Source organism: Phasianus colchicus, chromosome 6, assembly GCF_987193195.1.
Source record: "Phasianus colchicus chromosome 6, bPhaCol1.hap1.1, whole genome shotgun sequence".
In the NCBI taxonomy this organism is placed as follows: Eukaryota; Metazoa; Chordata; class Aves; order Galliformes; family Phasianidae; genus Phasianus; species Phasianus colchicus.
The window spans coordinates 36,056,007-36,078,853 of NC_143441.1; the positions used below are offsets into that span (position 1 = coordinate 36,056,007).

Below are 22,847 nucleotides of genomic sequence, written 5' to 3' on the forward strand. Positions count from 1 at the left end.
AACAGCATCCTCTGTGTGAGCTCATACAAGTACATACACATTGGAATGTGTGTTGGTCAAAGGCATTTGTGTTCAGACTATTTTAGAAACAAATATGGAATACTTAACCAAGCTGCAAAGAACTGGACAGAAAAACCTTTACAGCAAGTAAAAACAGAGCTAGCACTATATTCAGACTGCTTTCCAATTCACTGCAGCAAGATCATTAGAATTCAGTCAGGTTTCTATTGTGCTGTAATAAGTTAGAAATACAGAAAATACACATTATGAACTGATGCAGCAATAGCCCGGCACTGATAAAGCAGATGTTCATCACATTGACAACTTACAAATCAGTGCTCTTCTTACAACTTAGGCAAAGTCTAGTATATCAACAATTTGTGATCAAATATTAAAGATGATTTTATTATCTAAGAATTCAAATTTGAGACTCCAAGATTGCAGTAACAGCATCATATCTGATACATTTTAGACAAACTGGAATTATATAGTGCAAAAACACAGAATCCCATAATTCTTCTGCACTCACCTTTTAAAGTGAAGCAGAAACATCAAAAATAATCTTAAACTACTGCAAAGATGTGCCCCCAGGCCTCCCCAGAAGTCCTGGCTGAGATACTGTCACACACCAACAAGAGTACAACATAAAAGCAAGTGCTGCAGCTCAGCTGAAAGCCCCCCAGCCCAGCCCTCTGTATGGCAGTGATTGTAAACAAGTATCTCAGGGAATACTACAAGGAGTGAACACACCACATTTCTCCCCACCCTCCAATACAGCACAGAATGTAGTTGCTATGCATTTAGTAACACTCACTTGGTCAGGCTTATCAACACTCAGCCACTGTAACTAATCTTGAATTTATGTAAATTCTTATCATCCACAAAACCTTTTACCAATGAGCTTGACTCCTCCCTGCAAGAACCACTGCTTGTTCAGTTCGAATCTGACTCCTCCTTGATCACCCCTGTTGCCCTCATCTCAAAGCAGAGTGAGCTTTACTACATTTCTCGACAGGAGATAAGAACTGTAGCCTTCAGGATGTGGATGCAGGCCAGACTTGCACAGTGCTGTGGCAACCTTGTTTGGTTTACCCTTTATTCCTGTTAGTACTTCACAACAATTGCTTGTTGGACTCCATTGCATATTGGTGTACCGCTAATTTGTCACTCCTGAACAGTTATGGTCAGTCTCAATACATTTTTGTGTCAATTCATCCATCTCCATGTCACCTTGAGAGATGAAAGCCTGAAAGAGCTGTCTGGTTATTTTCTTCATTAGGTTTTTGGTGTGTTTAGTTGCTTTTTTTCCTCCACCTGTACTTTTAAATAGCATCTTTTTGAATGAGAGACCTTGACAGAGTATGTGATGATGTATGCATCAGAGATGCTTACACCTTTCTTAAAAAAAAACCAAAAAACCACCTAGTCTGCTTTCATCATGAGTCATTCTATGTGATGACAACTGTGTAATAGGTGCAACGGGTGCACAGCACTGGTGTTACAAAGACACTTCTATTTATTCTTAAAATCTGTGCCTCAGCCCCTTAATAAAACAGGGCTGAAAATCCAAAGACAGAAACATGAATTTGATAAAGTTACTTTTATGGCTCTCAAAAACAATTTGGACAGTGATTTAAGTGGTAGCTGAACTTTATTTGTCAGCCAACTCCCTACAATAGATCTAGTTCCTTCATCAGCCATTTATATTTGAATTAGAACAGAACACCAAAACCCCAAACTTCACAGCATAGGTTCCAGACAGTGGAGTATTTTGCTGAAAGTTAATACATTCACACAGATTGACATCTCCATGTACACAGGGCCCATGTGGATTTTTTTTTTTTTTTTAACCAACTGCACAAACCCATGACTTTGTTTACAAACCCAACCTGCTACCAGGAAACAACTGCAGGACAGCAGTCTGCAGCAGAGAAATCAGCAAAAAGCAAACAGAGCCCTTCTCTTCACCCTTCTGAAATGGAGACATGAAAAGTATCATCTTTTGTTAACTGCTGCATCTGAGCACTAGTTAAAAAAACCATCACCACCACCACCAGAAACAAAAAGCAGTCCCACAGACGGCAATACAACACAGACACTAGAGCTAGTGCCCAACCAACAGCTTGCATTAGGAGCTGGCAGCACACAATGGCTCAAGCTCAGGTGAACAGCTCACATTAATTACTGGCTGATAGTCAAGTGGAGCTGTGAAACCATTTGTGTCCAATGTACTGCCATTCCTGAGAGCAGACCATCTATTGCCAGCGCAAGAAACTCATTTTTCTTCCATGGTAAGTCCACCTTTTCATGGCATTCCTGTCACTGATCAGCACCATGCGTCCAAGAAGAGCAGGGCTGTCCTTCATCTTGCAGCCATATATCCATTAGCCAAGCCTCAAGCAGAGAGGATTCAGCATTGTACAACAGCAGGCAACTGGCCTTTAAAAAATAAACAAGCAAGTCAAGATCCTGGCTTAAACATATGAGAAGTCCAAGAGGGAGCAGACTATTAACATTTTCAGCAGACATTTGCCATATTTAACTCTGAAGATTAGATTTATACAGATTTTGAACTGAAGCATTTCCTAAAAGAATTAGCAGCTGCTTATCTTTAACCTGATCCTTTAATATGTACTGCTCCATATGCACAATTTTGCAGTTGAGGCTCTCCTGCACCTGAGTTTGTTTTTTTTGTTGTTGTTTTTTTTTTTTGCTAAGAACACTTAAAATGGATTACTTAACAGATTTATAAGTTACATAAATCAATAATTTAAGTAAACAAGATGAGGCTGTTTTACAACTAAAGCCGATGAGATGCAAGTTACTTAACATTTTTATTTTGGTCAGATACTCTGAGTAACTGGATGTGAGCAGCAGAAACAAGAGATAGGGGATGCAGGTCACACCAATGCACAACATTTGGAACAATTCATATACAGCTATATAGGACAGAAAACCATAGCTCAATATTTTCCATGTAATCACTGCAAAAAAAAAATCTTACAGAAGTCTCACTGAAGATGCCTTAAAAAGCAAACATTTTTAATGACATGTGCTGTACGCACTGCAAGAAAAAAAAATTCCTTTTTGCTAAGTCTTTTGGGAACACAGCTACTTCATTTCAAAAACCAGCACTGAACAGCAGTTAAGAGCTAGACAGGCTCCACCACGTACCACTTCTTACACAGAAGAGAGGTATCAGTATGTACAACTTACTCCATTACATTACATTTGTAATGGCTATAGAACTAGTTCCATCAGTTTCTGGAATAAAGGTGCTCACAAAATGGTTAATATATTTCAGAACAGTTTTTTACATATCCAGAGCTAGAAGGGCACTGCTTCACTCACTAGGCACAGAGGAGACTCAAAAACACTAAAACCAAACAGTTTTTATTAAAGCCCCCCCCTCCAAAAAAATCCAAAAGCAACCCAGTGTATGAAATAAGATTCACAACATTTGGCACATTTAGCATACAAGTAACATTCATGCTTGGCTTCCAAGTGTTAAGTATTTCTTCAGACAAGCAGTAGGACATTGATTTTAAGCCACACTGAAATAAACGTCTACACTGTGTTCACATCGCAACAGCAAAGTCACTTAGGTGCATGTTTTTTCAGTGACTGACAGAATGAAGCTTCCTTGTTTTCACCTCCCTTAGCCTCAGCTTTAATTACCTTAGTCTCAATAGAACATAATTTTTCTAACCCCTCTGCACAACATGCATTCCCATGTCCCTACCACACAGGATACTGCTTTGCACACCATCACCTCCCTTCACTGTACAACCTTGACTCACCTCATCAAAATAAAAAATGCTGAGCAAAGAGTCTCGTTCAGGGATGTGCTTTGTATTGCTGTAGTCTCAGCAGAGGTGCAGTGGAGTTGAGCAGAGCTGAGCAGTCTGATCACACAAATAAAAGCCTATCTACTCACCTCCAATGCTAATTTGCAAGGCAACTCGGAAATTAATTTTACTAATCAGCGCAAGGATCAGAAGAAAGACCAGAAAGAAATGCAGTAATGTTCTTTTTCATGAACAAAAACCAGTCGTTTAAAGATCAGACCTCCACAATAAGATAGTGCAGCCTATGTAACTATGCACTAAAACATGGCAATTTCATTGCAGATTATAACAAGTCTGGGGGAATGACAAGACTAGTTCGACGATGCTGGAAACTTCTTTATACAGAACAGTGACAAAGTGAGGTGATGATGCAATTACATACAAGTAGTTGGAAACAAAAACCAAGCAAGAGCCATAAACCTAAACAAGTTTCCACATCATTCAGACACACAAATTTTATTTCTTTTAAAGAGAGCTGTATCTGAAGGCTCCTCAGACACTTGTCCTTACACATGGCTGATGCGTGCCTATTCACTTCATAGACACCTACAACATTTCTGCATCAGCCGTCTGAAATGTTTTCCAGAGACAGCATTACCTCACCTTTCATCGCTCCTGCATTCAATTAGATTGACTCCTTGACCTGAAAATCCCTTCATGCAAGCAACTTCTACTACACTTCTACACAGAGAGCTGAACTAATCCCACATCCATTCAGCAATCATGTGAGCACTCCTGCAGGTACTACAGTAATCTATTCCCCCCCCTCCCAAACTAGTTATGGTATCAGAATAAGAACCATTTGCAAGTATTTTAACAGGGAGGCACTTGTACATAACTACCTTCATCTTTGGCAGCAGCCTGACAAATTCTGTGTTTATCCTTCGGAGTCTGAAATTTTAAGTTTTGCGTCTGAAGTTCTCCATTTCTTGCAAATGAAACAAAGAATAACATCATTCTGCTGCCTTGCTTTAATATGTTTTTCCGTTTATGGACACATCCTGAAACGAGGGCTGACCCCACCATTCCATTTTGCCACTGCCTCAGCAGTAGAACAGCTGGGACAATAACAGATCCAGCAGGCTCACAGCCAACCTGCACGACCAACAGCCTGCCAGAGGCCAAGGATACACCACAATCCTGCAACACTGGAATTTTTGTTTGCTTAAACAGTTCGTTACAACAGCAATAAAACAGACTTCATAACTAATGCAGCAGTGTTTGCTGGGAGGATTTCAGGCCGCTGACAAATATTTTAAAACTTGAAATATCCAGGTTGTTTTGAGTGTGTGTGGCACCCAAAGAAACATAACGCAATGGGCTACATCCACTCAAACAGCACTGATGGTTCAGCCCTTCCTGTTCTTAACAGAGATAAGATCCACATCATAAGGATACTGCACGCCTCACCCTTTGAGTATTAGAACAGGTTTTTAAATGAAATCTTACTTTTTAGAACAAACACATTTTAACACATAGAAATATGCAGACTAAGAGTCAGTGGCCATAGTTAAATTTAATCAAAATGCACTCTATTAGCACCTGGAAGTTTTCCAGCAGCCTCCTGCGTCCTTGGCCATCTGCCAAGACAGCTGACTGTGTTTCAAGCCTGCTGAAATTACCAGGCTGCATGTGAATATGCCGCTCTCCAGTTTCAGCAGGGAATTTACAATTTTGTTGCACATACAAGTAGCAGCTATCTCAGCACTACTATTACATTTGCACTTCACAGACACAGCCAGACATAGTTTGTGTCACCTAGATTTCAAACGTTGAGAACATTTTGCAAAGCAGCAGCTATCCATCATACTTCCAAGTTTCTTCAGCCATAGGAAAGCAAGGCACCGTTGACACCTAACATGAATCAACCATAGCTAGATCCAAGATCTGAATTCATGTATTCAGTACGATCTAAGAAGATAAAACTCAAGTCCTTTCTACAAGTATACTATAGCCAAGCATAAAAAATTCTTGTTTAACAACTTCATTCAAGTTCACAGCTTAGCAGAGCCATTACATGCAATAAGAGACAGCTCTCAGGGTAGCACTGCATGGAAAATGCTGAAAGGAGGAGGAAGCCTGGAAAGCAATCACAATAACTGTTTTATGATGCATCAAAATGAGATAACATATCTCTGTATACTCTGAATATTTGATGCACAAGTCCTACGCAGAGCATTTTCAGCTCTAAAGATTCCTCTGGCCCAAACAAGGGTTTGCTGTCACTAAAACAGGAAGAGCTAGAACATTTGCACAGAGCAGATGCACCACAACTCATGCACAGCCTGAAATCTGCTGGTGAAAGCATGCTAGCACCTAAGTACTGCCAAGTATCAGGCTTGATGTATGGAAGCCTAACAGAGTAAGAAGTGAAAACGCTCACTGTCAGACCAATTCATTGTCAGAAGAATTCTAAACTCAGACTTTGCCATACAACGCAGTACTACAGCATTCACTCTGCTCATGCTCCACTCTGGCTGCAGCTCCAAGGCTGCCCAAGTCTGTGCAAGCACCATCCCGCACTCCTAGCACAGCATTCATAGGCCCTTTTGGAGCCTGCTTGGTGGAACCAAGCTGAGCAGCAGCCTGCATAGCCCTAGCTGGTGTTTTGCAGACCTCTGCTTCGTGGCTGAGCTGAACTACATAGCAAGTGGGCCAGCCTCCATCCCCCACCTTTCTCCACCACTTCTGCTTTACCAGAAAACAGACTGGTCCCATCTATGATCCCAGGAAAGGCAACAACAAAAAACTAAAGGTCAAACCAGCAGTTTTACCAGATTAGTTTCTGGTCTTTTGGCAAGCTGAATTGATTTACTGGTTGATCAGACAAACACTAGAGCCAGCATGAACTAAGCAGGAGGCACCGGGCCTCCTGTTATTAGAAACAGATGCAGCTGGGAAAGGCTCAACTGGAGGCATTTATCCCTTTACCTCCCATCACAGGTAGTGCTGTGACTGGTACTGACTGGACATGGCTTGGTGGAAAGCCCACCTAAGAAAAGACCAGCTGCAAAAGCAGCTCACTAGCAGAGCAGTCACTTGAATTTGAAGTACATCTTCTGTTGGAGTGGCTGGTCTTGGACCAGCCTCAACAAACATAACTTAGTGCACTGGAGAGCAGTAGGTGCAGAAGCAAAGTTTTCAGTATGCTGATAAACTATTAAATGTACCACAAAGCACATGGCAACATGTGGTCACTGTACAGAAAAACGTATGTCATTTCAAGAAGAGATTTTTGCTGAAGTAAATATTACACCTGCTTGCTTGAGACAACTATAGAATAATAATACTGCTATGAGAGTTTGCAAGCATATCAGCATGAGTAAGGTTAGAATTGGGAAGAATGAGGCTGAAGGGATACCATCTGAATCAAGCATCTGCTAACCTGGTGAGGGGACGGGACTCACTTCCAGCTGCTTATCACATTGCACAGGCTTGCCCTGCTATGCCTTCTGCATCGCCAGATTCCATCAGAAAACAACTACTTGCTTTCCTAGAAGTATCTCCTCCTCCCCAGCGAGCTTTCCCTGCTGAACTGGTAAGTTAAACAGCTTGATCAAGGGTATGATACTGAGTACAATGAAAAAAATGAAAGAAAAAAACCTGAGCTACTGCTGCTGGAAGGGACAGAAGTGAAACAACACATCACAGCTGTATTAAAGCTTTTTTTCTCCAGAACTCCTATTCACACTCAGATTCCCACAGCACATGAAGATGCAAGAAAGCTACCAGTGTGTCTGGCAAATTGTTACTTAGCATAAGCATCACTCATCACTTGCAGGAAAGATTTCCTCCAGCAGTCACAGAAGTAGAAAACAATGCAAATTCAGAACTAGAAGCAAGAGCTGCAATAAGCATGGAAAGAAGGATACCGTATCGTTTCTGTAAGGAAGACCTTCCACACCCAATATAATGCCAAGAAGGAGGCTCATACCAGAGGAATAAATGAAAAAAGTGGCATCTTCTAACTTGTGGACAAAGACTCAGGAAAGCAGACTGAGGTTTCTGTAGTACTCCTGCAAAAGCCACAGCACTAAATGCTGCCATTTAAGATGGATTAAGTTTAACACATTGATTGTTAGGTTCAGCAACAACCCTGGTGTCATTCTCTACCACTGGTACAACAGAAGCATTTCCAAGATGCAGAACAGTTAATATGGATTTGGACCATCTGCATTCTGGTTTAAAAATAACACAGACTGCACACCTCCATTTCCTCTCCATTTCTGTTTGGTTAACATTTGAAGCTAGGAAAAACCCTCAGCAGAAAGGAGTAACACAGCCCAACTCACAGCATGTTCTCCTGCCCACTAATTGCTACCACCAGTGCTTAAAAAGGCCACGAGGAGAATTAAGTCATTTCGGAAGTTATTTTAAACTAAACCAACGTGCACCACGTCTCACATCTCTGCTCCTTCCCTGCTCCACACAATGTTAATTTCCAGGGACTGGAGCCATGCCTCTTAGTCCCCATTGTAGGCAGACATCACAAAACACAGCTCCTCCCCAAAGCACATAGCACTGCAGTTTCACTGGCTTCGCATTCACTATTGTGCTTCCTGAACTTGAGCACTCCTTGGAGGGAGAAAAAAAAACAACAAGATAATAGACAATTGAAATAGTTCATTAGTAAATGATTTTATTCTACAATTCTAAATCACCATGCAAAGTTATATTAACATTAATTAAATGCCTTCTGTTTAACAGCACAGGAATTAAATGACAAGGAAAATGCCACTTGTTTATATTTACACAAAATATTTTATATTTCCAATAAAGCAGTGCAACTACTCCCTGGAGGCATTCAAGCCAGGCTGGATGTGGCTCTGGGCAGCCTGATCTAGTGTTGGTGACCCTGTTGTGGGTTGGAACTAGATGATCTCTGAGGTCCTTTTCAAACCAGGCCATTCAATGATTGTGATATTATGCAGCCACTGTCTGGATAGTTATAAATGATTAAAGAGATTAAAGTGAATTGTCATTAGTTGTAAGCTTAACTCAGAATTGAAGCAAGTCTTGTACTGTTTTTCTGTTGCTCCCAAGCTTCTGATGGGAATTACCCAAGAACTCCAAAATTTGAGATATCCACATTGGACTGTTTGACCATGTATCAACTGCTGGCCATGTAATGTGCCCAAAGGCAGCTGGCTACATGGCAGATCTCACTTTCCCACTAGCATTACTCCAGCAAATACATGCAAATGCGCAGGACTAAGGTTTCAGGAAGCACTCGACAAAGCAGTAGATTAATCAGACAGAAAATGAGCTACTCTGTCCTGGAAGGTACAGTAAAATTCAACAACGCCAGTCTTTTGACTAGTCTGTTTCTAAAAAAGAAAATAGAAAATTGCAAGCTGCCCTCAGTTATGCAGCAGCAGCGCTGTGACTCACAGCACACTATGTATTTTACAGTCAAAGAGCCTAATAGCTGAGCATTTTCATTCCTGGTTTGTCAGACTTGTTGGAAAAAAAAAAAAATCTCCAAAGCCTCAGTGGAAAAGCCATTGCAATGGCAAAACCCTCCAAGCCACAGCCAATGTGGCTGCACGCTTCTGTCTGCCCCACCTCAAGCTCCAGGCTGATACATCTGAAAGCTTTGCCATTACTGGCAGATCTCTAAGAGACATGCATGTTTTTAAAAGACGAAGGTGGTTGGCACAAGTTGTAGCTATATACTGTATGACACAACTGCATCAACAGCAACACTACAGCAGGTTTAGACTTCCAGAGCTGAACACTTCCACTTCTAAACGCTTACCTCCTCATCACCGTGTAAGAATAAGAGTCTCAGTATTATTTCTTATACAATCTGCCAGATTAACAGCGCTGTTCTCAGGATGCTAAGGTTCTTGAGAAATCCTTACAGCAGCACATGCAAAATGCTTATTTGAACAGCGAAGTTCTTGAGCTGCCAAGACTAAAACATACTTTCAGAGAAATGGAAGTGAAAATGGAAGGTAATATGCAACTTAAATGAAAAGCTTATTTCAGGGTTCGCTTCCATAGTCTATCAAATGCAGGGGGAACATAACTGGCAGGAACACGACAAACCAATTCTCAAACAAACTTCTCAGCTAGAAAGGTAATGGTAAATAATGTAAAGCATGAAGCTACATGCTCTATCTCACTTCTCTCTTATTTCTTCCACCTACCTGAAGATGCAGGTATTAAGTCTCTTCCAAGTGACACACACCAGCTAGCATCAGTACTTGAATCAAGTAAAATAAAAGCAGGGAGATTTTTGCACTTTAAAATCCTGTCTAGACACGTGGCTACATAATTTCCATCTTGAGAAGTATGCAATCAAATCTATATTCTTCCTTTAAAGAGCCCAGTCTTTTTTTTTTTTTAATTATTTGACAGTGCTTGCCATGTAAATATTAATTAGACATGAATTAGCTCAGTCTCCCAAGTTAACTCTTCCCATAGACCATGACCAGCAAGTTGAATGTGTATTAAGTAAACACAGAAGATCCACGTTCCTTTTTATATTAAAAACATCCCAACAGCTTCCAAGGAGAAACATGCAACATACCTTCTCTGAAAGAATGAGCAAATACAAAGAATATTCTGAGAAGTAATTGGTTTGCTTTTCAAGAGAAGATGACCACTGCTAACCACAGGTAGTGCCGTATTTGGGGAAAAAATCCCTGATAGGTGGTACTGGGAGATGTGGTAAAGGAAATCTCACCACGAAGATGGTGCAGAACACAGACACAATTCAAGATGCTCCAGGTTTGAACGCTGTTTTGCCTTGCCACAGGCAGGGAAGCTAGCTTCAGTGGGAAGAGGGCAGGAGTGTGAGCCAAGAGACATCTGAACCTTGTTACATCCCTGCACCAGCACAGCCCTGGGGCACAGCATGCCCTAGTGAAAGAATCTGCCACAACTGCCTGCTGCCATATAGGTAGGAAAGAGAAAGCAGCATTGTTGAATCAGCTGAAGACCAAAATAACAGCTGGGGAAACTGCTGCATCAGGAGCTTGCAGCATCTATAGGAATGGGCAAAGGCTGCTGAGAACAGGGGTTACAAGACTTTGTCTGTGAGCTGCTAGGCATTAACAAGCACCAAGATTCTGTTTCTGGAAATCATTTTTCCCCCAGCCTGTAAAAGACAAGTGGTAAACTCCAGAAAGAGTTGTGTGTGTTTGGTTGTGCTTGCTGTGCACGAGCAGAAGGCTGCCTGGCTCACCGCAGGCCGCAAGTGCAGCATGAGTCAGACTGAAATCTCACTGTGTTGATGATTCCACTCAGGCCCAGGAAGATCAACTGTGCCAGAAAATCTCTTCTGCCCTCCTCCACCAACCTGATCTTTGCAACAGGGGAAAAAGCACTGGGTGTCAGAAGCAGCCAGCCCCTGGCCCACGTGAGGCACCAGCTGGGCCTGGCAGGGCTCATCTGCACCTCAGCCCTGAGTCACTCCCTGAGCTTCCATAGCTGGGCTGCAGGGCTGTACATGGGTTTTCCCAGTGAAGTCAGTGTGTTTTAGGCTGCTATCTTTCCCAGAAACACAACCGCAGATTTCGAATAGCCAATAGAGAATAGGTTTAGTAAGTACTTCCTCTTGGAGGCCTTACAGTAAAAACCCTTACTTCAAGCGTGAGCTTTTAAATGCTACCACTACTTCTACCGGGCAGCCTCTAATATGTATTTTACAAATGGAGAACTGATTTGCATACTATCTTAAAAACTGAAGTTGTGTATCCGTAGGCTTTATAAGCAAAGTCTGGAACAGAGCACGTGATTTTTTTCACAATTGGAAAAGGCACAGGAAACCCCTGGAAACAGAATAGCACGTGACAAGTACAAACAACAGAGGAGAAATTACGAACAGGATCTGAGTGATGGCTTTTATGATCTGCTAAAGAAAATAATGCTTTCTGAAATAGGGACGATCTATTAAAGAGACGTAAGTTTTAGGACTGATCATCTGAATCTAAGTGTTCATTCTGCTGCTCTCAAAATTACACAGAAGCAAAAAAGTAACCTCATCCACCACCAGCTGTTTACAATAAAGAATTCTTAGGATTGCAATGTCAAAGTCCTTTAAAAAAAATCCCACTCTTCATTCAGACACCCTCTCAATTTTTGGTAATTTGCAGTTTGATCACCTAGATCTGGCTCTAGATTTAAATCAAAATACAGAAATTTAAAAATACGCGACTAGCAACCTTGCTTTTGTTACACAGATTTACTGGCTTTTCAGACACAGCCAACCATAATGTCTGATTCACACACCATGGCAATTGCATTCTTGATGAACACATCTACAAGCTCCTTTAGGAAGATTTCATCCAGAACCCAGCCCATGCTTAGGGCCACACTGCAGCAGAATATCATAAAATCCTCTCTAAATGCAGACTGAGAAAGAAAACCATTACACAGAACAAACTCAGCCCGTAACTACTACAACATTTCTGGTACCCAAATGATCTTGGAAGGGGTCTACAATACACTGGGCAATGCGATCAAAGCAGAACCAACCACTGCAAAATAGCTGTAAGTCTACCTTGCACCATGATGCTCCTTCCCTAGATGAAGGGCACTGTAGCGGTGCTATTAGTTTTGGTAACAGAGTTACGGAGGCTTGGCACCAAGCTAATCAGATATTGGTTTCAGCTCAGTATCATAAAACCCTTATTAAGCTGCCTTCTTCAGGCTAGTCTCAGGCTAACCAAGATTGCTCTCTCCTCCCCCCCAAAAAAGGGACTGTTATAACCACAGGCTTGATATTGCTCAAGAGAATCTTGAAGATAGGACTTTCATGAATTATTGGCTGTGATAATGGCCAGAAGACTTTCTTTTACATCTAAGAGCAACTTCAAAAACTGCAGCCACTAGGAAGCCACTGCAGCTTTTCTAAAGACACTGTCATCAACCCAGATAGAAATTGAAAGCTTAGATGCCTCAGTGTCTTCCATAAGACCAAGGAAGCTGACAGGTATAACAAATTGCTGTGTCTCTTACAAAACACATGCCCACATGCATGCTTAAAAAGGTTAAAATAATTGGAAAGGCTTTCACAGTGAGAGTTCTCAAGTATTTTGCCAAGGTGCAACGGTTCACCTCCAAATGTGAAACTGAACTGCTGATAGGGAAACTGAAGAGCACAAACCAGAGCTAAGAGTCCCTCTAATTATCCTAAGCAACCAAGACAGTCTTCAACCTCCACTATTACACAGCATTTGCAGGTGCTCTTTTAAGATGGGACTGACACTTAGGGATATGGCTTATTCAGATTAAAAAGACACCCTAACATGGAAGAGTGAATAATGTAGTTTCCCCCCAGTGCATTGTCCCAGATGCACTCACTACAGGATCAGCTCAGTGCCAGAGTGAAAACAAGTCCAGCAGCAATTACAGAGGTTTTGGTTTGACTAACCTTATTCTAGTGTAAATTGGCACTTCCTTACAAAGCAACAGGTTTGCTCCACCTTTTCTGCTTCACCACAGTCTGTGATAGCACCGCTGTTTGAATGGCTACATGATGAATTCTGAGCATGACAGTACATCTAAGAATTGAATGTACATTTTTGCTGGTCTATTAGTTTGTAGCTGAATAATTATTGATCAGGAAAAGCAGATATGGCTGAACCTGTCAACCAGGGAGGCTGGAATAGCAAAGACATGATTGATAAGATGCACAAACAGGAACAGCGGGATTGTGAGAGGTGAGCTAGCACATAGCAGGGACACCAAGAGGTGAGCCTGGGAAAAATAGGATTTGGTGAGTTAGTTCAGATAGTAACAGGGTTGTTCTGCAAATCCCAGCCCCACTGGGAAGCTCCACTGGCTTTCAGGTAAGGCAACAAATGGAATTTTTTGTTTGTTTTAAGTTTTCTCTTAGAATCTAAAAGGATCATGTATATACTCACAGCCACGTTATTAAGGTTGCCTTGGGAACTTAAAATGCTCCCCAAAGAGCTGGATTAGACTAATTACCTTGTCTCAGTAGTTCACCAAGTGAGATGAAAAATAAGTATTCCAAAAGGTGCATGGCCAGAAGTATTTCCACTGCAAACAATTCAACTCCACTCTTTGATGGTAGATCCAATGTTTCCTTTTCAGTTTGTGACATCCATCACTACAGCATTCAGCTGCTTCCAACAATTTTCACAACACCATTATTAAGCACTCTCTCTCAGCACAAAACTAATTAACTTATGATCTTCCTACAGAGCCTGGATTCTACAGTAAGACAGACGTTCACATAGCAAACCACATTCAAGAAGTTACCATCCCAACAATTCAAAACTAGTCCATTTCACCATGGTTCCGGGAAGCAAACCTTGAAAGCTAACAAGATTTCTCATTACCATCCCAGAGTAGCAACATTTTTTTAAACACTGTTGCAACTCTTTTGCAAAAGAAGATGCACCTCACCAACAGTGAAAAGGAAGAAAAAGCAGGGCTTTTGTTAGACATCTAAATAGCAAGAATCAAGTATAAAAAACAGAACAACATGGAAACAAGACATAGCAGTAAGTATACATTAATGAACCTTACTGGAATTCAGTTATCCCCAAAAGAACTCAAGCACTTAAAAAAACAGAAGAAAGTGAAGACGAATGCACATTTCTCTTAAGTTTTTAAAATGGCATTGTTCAACGACAACACTGACCTTCCAACATGACTGCAAGTCTGAGAGTCTAGGCAAAATTAAACACAGGGTCAGGAAATAACAGGTAGTTCCATTTATTCCCAAGGTCTGAGGTAGCTCCATACTGCACAGCCAGCCTATGGAGCTCTGCATCACAAAGAGCACAGAATGGGCGTGCGCAGTAGGTACTGCACAACAGGTGAGAGTTAGAGTAAACAAAGTTCATCACCCTGAAGTATAGGAGGTAAATAAGTGTTTACTAGCCTGTAGCCAACAGGCATAACACACTGCTTTAATGAACAAGGAGTTCTAAAACAATCCACCACAGAATTTCTTTCAAGCCATTACGATACTCAAATAAGATGACTCAGCTGAGTCAGCAAAACCAATTTGCATTGCCCGTTTGCTTTACTGAACATTGTCCAGCCCTCCTTGTTGCGGTTAATGAAACTCAGTTTCAAAACCGTGTAGGCAGAAGAACCTCCTCGCCTCTGCAGAGCCTTATTTTGTAAAGGGAAAGAAACTACAGAGCACAGTTTTGAAACTGCTACGAGATCTCTTTCCATCTTTCTTCCTGTCTCACCCGCTAACAGCAGCTACTGCACGTTTCCCTTTCAGTAGTTCAGAGGACACCCACATGGAGTATCACTCCTACCTTTATTTCATGTAAGGCCTTTAATCCAATCACAATAAATACTTGCCATTTGTATTTTTAATAGTCTGTCCACACAGATGCAAAAAATATTAAGTGAACTTCTACAACAACACAGAGCTTAACACCCAAAAAAGAACAAATTCTCAGTAAATAGCTTTTCCTGTTCTACTTCCTTCTATATACAAACATCTGGGCTGAGTGCCCAGATGACTTTTCAAAAATAGTTTTAATTGCTTTATTATCTGCTCAGCTGTAATCAATGCTTTTTAATACGTAGTTTCTCACTGCTTCTTAGAAAGCACCTTCTCCCACATAATCTACCACCACCTCCATTAAACAATTAATAAAGAGGGCTTTTTCCAGCTCGCTGTTAAAAAATCTAGAGTTGACTCTAAGATCAATAACTCGAGTTTTATTACTTTGCCTCACTCACTTTGAAAACCCGCTATCAGAGCACATCTGCAGCAGTGATGCTCTGCATTAATGTAAACACTAGCCACAGAGCTGACAACATTACCCATGGGCAGCCCTGCCCTTCTGCAGCTCCCAGCCAGTTTGCTGCACTCACAGCCGATGCCATGAATCAGCCCCACAGTTCCATATCCTCAGGGTTTAACTATTCTATCATGTAAAAGCATACGAAAAATCTGGAGCCAGAAGTTGCAGTAAGTTCTGCAGATGTACAACCAGTAGTAAACGCTGTGTGGTTTCTTAGCTATGATAAGCATAAGCCAATAGTTTTTACTCCAGAGGGCATAGCCTATCCTGTAATTATTTTGTATCTCTGCATAACTACAGGTCTCCTGATGTGATGGCACAGATACTAGGACACAGGAGCTGGAGAGCCACACTTCCATGTCAGGCTGGTTTTATTCTCCCCTTGTCCAGCTCTAACGGTAGAGATGTCACAATGGGAGACAGCAGAGCTCCATAGCTTTTGCTCCTTTTATTATGCTGCCCTCATGTTGTTCCACTTTTCTTAAAAAGATCAAGCCAGATTACAGCTGAGAGTGCAACAGTAGCATCAGGCTTTAGGGTGTCTCATGTAAGCAGTTGAAGGCAATTTTGGAATTGATTATCTGTTGAATTCTTCGCCCATAGAAAGTATACACTTTCTGATGTACTCTTCAAATATGCAGGGGAAGAAAAAAAGCATTTGATCCCTGCATTCTTGCTTCACTTGCTCATTAGGCAGCAAGTGCCACTGCAAAGTCAAGCACTGGTAAATTTTTAGATCAGCTTGTAATCATCCCGAAACAGATGGCGATTACAGATTCTAGGGGCTGAGTTTTAGTGCCTTTTTTTTTTTTTTTTGACTTGCACATTCATTATTCTTAAGAACTTCATTAGGTGCTCGTTCTCTTCTGTGTGAAGAACTAAATACAGTCTGAAGGTGAGGCCTCCAATGTCTCTTTTTTTTTTTTTTAACCTCAAAACTAGTTAGCCAAAATCCATTTCTATTATTTTATTTTTCCCGTATTTGTGGGCGGTATGTTTTGAAGGAGCTAAGCATAGCTTTCTACAGATTCCCAGCCTTTCTAACCAGCTCCTAACAGAAGCAGACAGCCAACATGAGAGAGCAGCCCTACCAATGCTGGGAACAGGACAACCACAACAGGCTGCAGAAAGCAGAGCCTGTCTTTCATTTCTGGCATTTCACTTTGTGAAAGTTTCATAACAGCATCTTGAAGCATACCAAAAAAGTGAATGCCTTGCTCTCTGTGTGAGCACATTTTCATGCTCCTTAAGATATGAGTAATGTTTACATGTTGCTTTCCCTCAGGTGCCCTCTGAAATTATTCGTGAGCCTGACTGCAACCCCAAGAAGGATTCTGCCATCTCTATCTCCCACCTACTCGAAGGCTACCAAAACAATTTCCTCACAGCCTGCTGGGGAGGAGGTGCTGTGTTTAGGAGCCCTGGGTAGCACACCTCCTTGCAGACCTTTTTCTCATTAGGAATTCACACACTTGCTGTATGCCTTATCACTTTGTGATGCTGATGCGCAACACTTCCCTTTCTAGTTGTACTTCCTTCTGGGAGGGATAGGTTAACAGTTCTTGTCACAATTTCTTTGTATGGCTCTTCCTCACATTTGGATAATCTTTGGATTTTAAACTGAAAACTTGGCCATTGTGCGTCAACATTCTGGCCCTACACTCAAAAAGCCTACAGAAAAAACTGCTTTTCCCATTTTATCGTCACCAAGTGCTTTATTCCAGTGTATGCCACATTCTGCTGAGATGTAGGAGCCATGTTTCAGACCCACCCCATCTGCATATCCTTATTCTCAAGCCTTTAAGGCTCAGAGACTATCTCATTAGTTGCTGCACGCAGCTCTGGAAGCAGTCTTAAAGTTTTTCAGATGAGTACTATGTTCTAAGCTTATTTAATTACTATCATCATTAACCATAATTTATGCTCATTTCCTAGTCTAACCTTTTCTTCTGGGTTTCTGTTTATTTTGTTAAGAAATAAGCGTGCCTAATTCCTGACCTCAATGAATGCACATAGGTGCTCTGTGCTTTTCCTGCACGAAGTTCTGACTGGAGCTGCTCCCATCGCACCAAGCACTCATTTCCATCTGTCAGCCACTGCTGCACCCAGTGCTACACAGCACCGAGGTGAGCACCTAATGCAGCACTTCAATGCAGCGTTCCTAGCCAAAGAGATACCTGGATTTGGACACATCATGTTATTTTTGCATGCTCCGTGACTTGATGGAGGACAGCTTCCACAGGGCTCAAAGCATTACTCATGGTTACACCTTGCTGCAAGGTGAGGACATCAGAGAACATCCACAGCACACGCTCATTTCTACCACCTTCCTTCAATACAAAGGCAAACTTGCATCTCTCCAAGCTTGCCATACTCCCCAGCTTGCCCTACCCTCCCAACCCCCCTCACCAACTCCAGGCCTTCTATTTGCCGTTTTTAGCATTACACACACAAAGCAGCGTGCCTTTATGACATCTTCGAACTGGAACAGCCGTGCGCTCCATGCCAGCACAGGATGGTAGCAACCACACAGCACTGTGCTGGTCCCTATTTGCTTTGTTGTTTGGTACAACCCTTGGGAGGGCACAGGACTTCCCTCGGTGAGCACTGCTGTGCCCAGAGCAGACACACAGCAACAGCTGGGGCTGACGCACACAGCACTGTGGGCTCTGCTCCAAGAGCAGCTCTGCCCCATCCAGCAGCACCTCAGCTCGGTGTCACCAGCCTGCTGCCCTCCAGGAGCCCTGCCTAGAAGGTGTCCCTATAAAATAATCACGCGCATTCAAAAGGGACAAGAGGATCCTGCAGGCCTAATTCCGGCAAGCAGCACCCCGTGCACTTTCACAACCAGAGGCTTTAAGCAGCTCGCTCCTTCCCGGCCCGTGCCGCAGGATGCCGCCGCTCACACCGACCCACCGGCAGCGCTGCGCCACCGCCTCCGTGGGGTCACCCGACCGCAGCGACACCCGCGCCCGCACCGCCGAACCGCGCACAAAGAGAGGCGGCGGGTTTGGATGGGTGGGAAACAAAGGCAACACCGAGGCGACGCATCGCCTCTACAAAACCGGCCTCATTTAAAGCGCACGCTGACAACTACGCGTAGAGCTCCGGCACGATGCGAGGACACATCTGGAGACGGCGGCTCCGCAGCGGGGCGGGCGCTGCGCACGAGTTGGGCTCAGCGGCTGCCGGCGGCAGAAGGGCTGCGGGAACCGCCGGACCCCGCCGCGCCGATCCGCACCGCCGCAGCGCCGCGCGCCCGTACCGCCGCCCGCGGCCATGTGACGCTCCGCCGGGCGCGGGCGGGCAGGGAGCGGGGAGCCGCGCACCGCCCCGCCGGAGCCCGCGGCGGGAGGACGGGGAACTTCGCCGCGCTACGGACTTCTTCCATCATCATCATCGCTTTACAATTTCTGGCGGAGGGGTGAGTGGGGGGGAGGGAACCGCAGTGCATTTCCGCACCGCCGCCCGGGAGGGGCCGGGGCAGCTCCCGCCGCCCGCGGGCACCGCGGCACCGCCGCCCCACCATCCCGCCCGGCCCCGCCGCTTACCGAGTGGTTCACCCCCCACATGAGGACGCTGAGCAGCGGGTCGCTGGCCCGGAACAACTTCACTTTTTGCGCCACGAAATGTTTCTTCTTGGTCTTGGTCTTGCTCGCCATGACGGAGGCGACGGTGCCGGGGGCCGCCATGGCGCGGGAGGCGGGACGGGAGGCGCGGCGGGCGCGGGCTCAGCACGGCAGCCCCGAGGGCGGCTCGGCGCGGCGGACGGACTGACTGCCGCGGGGCGCCGCGCGCATCCCGGCCTCTGCCGCGCCGAAATGGCCCCGCTCGCGCGCCGCGGCCCCGCCCGCCGCGGGGGAGCCGCCCCCGCCACGCACGGCGGCGCCCCGCCCCTCCGGGCCGGCGCGGGAACGAGCGCTGAGTTTCGGTTCTCGGCGCCCCGTTGCGCACGCGCCGCGGGCTCGGGCCTGCGCGCTGCCTTCAGAGCTGTGAAGGGAGCGCCTGCGGAGCGCGTCTGCTCGAGCTTAGTGCGGTTCTCTGGCTGGAAATGGATCCCAAAGCGTCCCCACCGCGCTAATCGCTCACGTCTCCCCATAAACGGACGCCTCAGGAAATGACCTGAGACAGGACGCCGCACACCGTCTCCTGACGTAGCCCCAGCCTGCAGACTGAGCTGTCCTAGCTGACAGAAAGCAAATTCTCCCTGAAAATAGCATTCTCTGGCAGACTGTGCAGCAGTTTAACTGTTTAGTGAAGTCCATACACCCCACAGGCTGCATTTGCCCAGCTGTACCCAAAGCAAAAATTTTGAAGCGTTTCTGATCCGGCTCGGTGACCACACAGGATGTGGTCAGTGCCACAGGACACCCTGCAGAGGCGTTCCCAGCTTAGAAGCATTGTGCACAAAATACACTTCTCCTGGCACACAGGGCTTTATGGGTAGCTCCAGCTGCACTAGAGCCCACTCAGAGATAGCAGAGAATCGCAGAATCATTATGGTTGGAAAAGACCACTGAGATCATCTAGTCCAACCCCTATCCATCCCCACTATGCCCCCAATCACATCCCTCAGTGTCACATCTGCACGGTTCCTCAACACCTCCAGGGACAGTGACTCCACCACCTCCCAGGGCAGCCTGTGCCAATGCACCACCACTCTCTGTGAGAAGGTACTTTTCCTGCCATCCAACCTGAACCTCCCCTAGCACAACTTGAGGGCATTCCCTCTCATCCTATTGCTGTTACCTGGGAGAAGAGACCAACCCCCACCTCACCACAGTCTCCTTTCAGGAGGTTGTAGAGAGCTATAAAGTCTCCCCAAGCCTCCTCCAAATTAAACAATCCCAGTTCCTCAGCCACTCACCATTAAACTTGTGCTCTAGACCCTTCACCAGCCCAGTTACCCTTCCTTGGGCACACACAGCATTTACAGTAGGTCCCCCACTGACTTCTTAACTACTCAGGTGTACCTGCCTGCTGTAGTCCTGGTTGCACGCACAGGCTGATCCTGAAGCAAGATGACCTTCAGGGAGCAGCAGCAGGGCTGCTCTATGAGGAGAGACAAACAAGAGCTGATGGTTGCCCCAGTCTAAGCAGCGCCCTCACCACAGGGACCTGATGCCATAAAGGTTGGGTGCAGGGGGCAGCATACATCAGCAGTCCCACAGAGGCATTGAAGCAGATCCACCCAGAAAACATAAGCACAAGGTCCATCTGGGAAGCAAGCTACCTTTGGAGAAGGGCCAAGGTGACCTAAAAGACAAGTTTACAAATACACCTACAGCACAGCTCAAGCAGAGAGCAAGCCTAACTCCATCTCTGAGCTTAAATAGAGGTCCTGGCCAGAGGCTCCAGGTGAGGCTGCTCATTAGGGTCTGCAGGTGCACTCAGGGTCCCCCAACCCAGAACTACACAGGTGCTCATGGATTGAGAGCCTTGTTGCACCAAGCTCAGTGGTTGTTTCATCTCCTTTGGCTATTCTGATTGCAGTAGCAAAGTCATCCAAACTGGTAGTGCTTTATATTTCTTCTTGCATTTGTTACATAGTCTTTTTTTCTTTGGCTTACTGAGAACAGGAGAGAACAGAGAAGCTATATTTCATTTTTAGTTATTTTTATTTTTAGAGTATAAATTTATTTAGGACTTACAGAAGGGTTCTAAATGATAGCTTTTGTTCTTGGAAAAAAAAAAATCTTACAACAAAAATTCTTGCCTGTTCTGCAGTCAGTGGAAGCAGCTGAATAGTCAGCACCTCTGACTAAAAGCAGGTCACTTAGATGTCTAAATATAGATTTGAAGTCAGATTTTTAGAAGAGATCAGAACCCATTTATTCCTTACATTATGCTTAGAACGTGACATCTGATCACTGTGCAACGCTGCATGCATCGGTGTGACATCTGTCACATATTTGTCTTTCATCTTCTTTCCAGAATAAATCCGTATAGTGAAGCATTTTGCTTTTTAAGTGTGTAACATGCAACACATACAACAAATATTTTGGTAGGTTTGTTATAGGGAAGGGGAGTCTTGGGCAACAAGTCGTTCTTTTCTTTCTTCCAGGAGACTTTGCTGTCTTCTTGGCCTACATTCTGAAGAGTTCTTTCCTGCAAATTTGAAACCTTTCCATGGAAGACTGTTTTATCAGAGGATAAAAGTAGTAAAAGTTCCCCCTGCAGATTTGTTACATTATCGACTTCCATTTTAAAACCCTTTGAGTTGGAACTTTGGGCTCTCCCTTTCCTCCACCCCTAACAGTAATCCTGAGAATAAGCCTGAGAATAATAAGTCTTACGCTAAACCACCCAGGGTCTCCAGCCAGTGCCTGCATCAAAACCTTCTCAAAGCCACATTCTTTTCAAAGTCCACCTTTTCCTTTGGCACACTCCCTGCACCTAGCTGTGGTTCTAGGCTGTCTCTGCCTGAATAGTAGCCTTAATACAGATCTAAGGACCAGGACTCCCAGCCAGCGCTCATAGTAACATGTTCGTTTCGCCGTGTTTTCTCTACACTGTGCCTTTTCTCTTCAAGTTTCCTTTCTAGCTCCAGCCCAGCTGCAACTCCAGGCTCCCTCTTTCAGCCCTAACCTTAACCCTCACACAAACCCTCACCCTTGGTCATGCTTCCCTGCCTGCACTGGCATGTTCTTGTGGCCAAGTCCTCCTTGCAGCCTACACTTCCCTGAGACAGCCACTTTCTATCCCCAAGCCACCTGCAGCTCTCGGCTTTCTCCTTCTCTTAACCACAGACTCAGACCTCACCCTACCCCTAACAGTGTGCCGAGCCTTAAACTGAGCTCCTCAGCATGTGCAAACATCTATGTGTTCTTGCAGTCCATTTATCTTTGTGTCTCAGCTTTTCCTCCAGTGAAAGCTTTCAAGCTCCCTTCCAGCTGGAGCTCTGGGCTCCCTCTTTTTCCCAGCACTGACCCTAACACTCACATCATCTTCATGCCAAGACCAGGACCGCCAAGCAGAATAGTTTTATTTCAGTCTATTGACAAAGTTGGTGTTTTTCATTGTAATATGACACTGTCAGTATATGTTGCTGATTAGAGTTCATGGTGCATATACAGTAGTGGAAGATGAAAGATATTCTGGGATGGTAGTGAAAAGCTTCAGAGCTAAAACCAAACCTAGTGCACGCTGCGTGTGATGCCTCTGGAGAGGTCTCTCTTGGTCAGTGCAGCTCCACAACTGCACTCCTGTTCTATTGTAAGTCAGGATCTGTAGGTTCCAATCTGGT

General features: G+C 44.4%; 1 protein-coding gene across 2 annotated transcripts in view; it reads right to left on the minus strand.

Moving 5' to 3' along the window:
- Nucleotides 1-20,950, minus strand: part of PIP4K2A (phosphatidylinositol-5-phosphate 4-kinase type 2 alpha) — a 101,254-nt gene extending 80,304 nt beyond the window's left edge. The window contains exons 1-2 of one of the 2 annotated variants that reach the window (XM_090142936.1): nucleotides 20,757-20,950; nucleotides 20,575-20,653 (exon numbers count right to left, since the gene is read on the minus strand). In XM_090142936.1, the coding sequence (XP_089999062.1) occupies nucleotides 20,575-20,653; nucleotides 20,757-20,818 (141 nt within the window). In that variant the 5' untranslated portion in view covers nucleotides 20,819-20,950. Of the gene's footprint in view, nucleotides 1-19,152; nucleotides 19,421-20,574; nucleotides 20,654-20,756 lie in introns of those variants that run through there. The other variant, XM_031614343.2, reaches the window with a different exon arrangement.
- Between the last annotated feature and the right edge of the window lie 1,897 nt (nucleotides 20,951-22,847).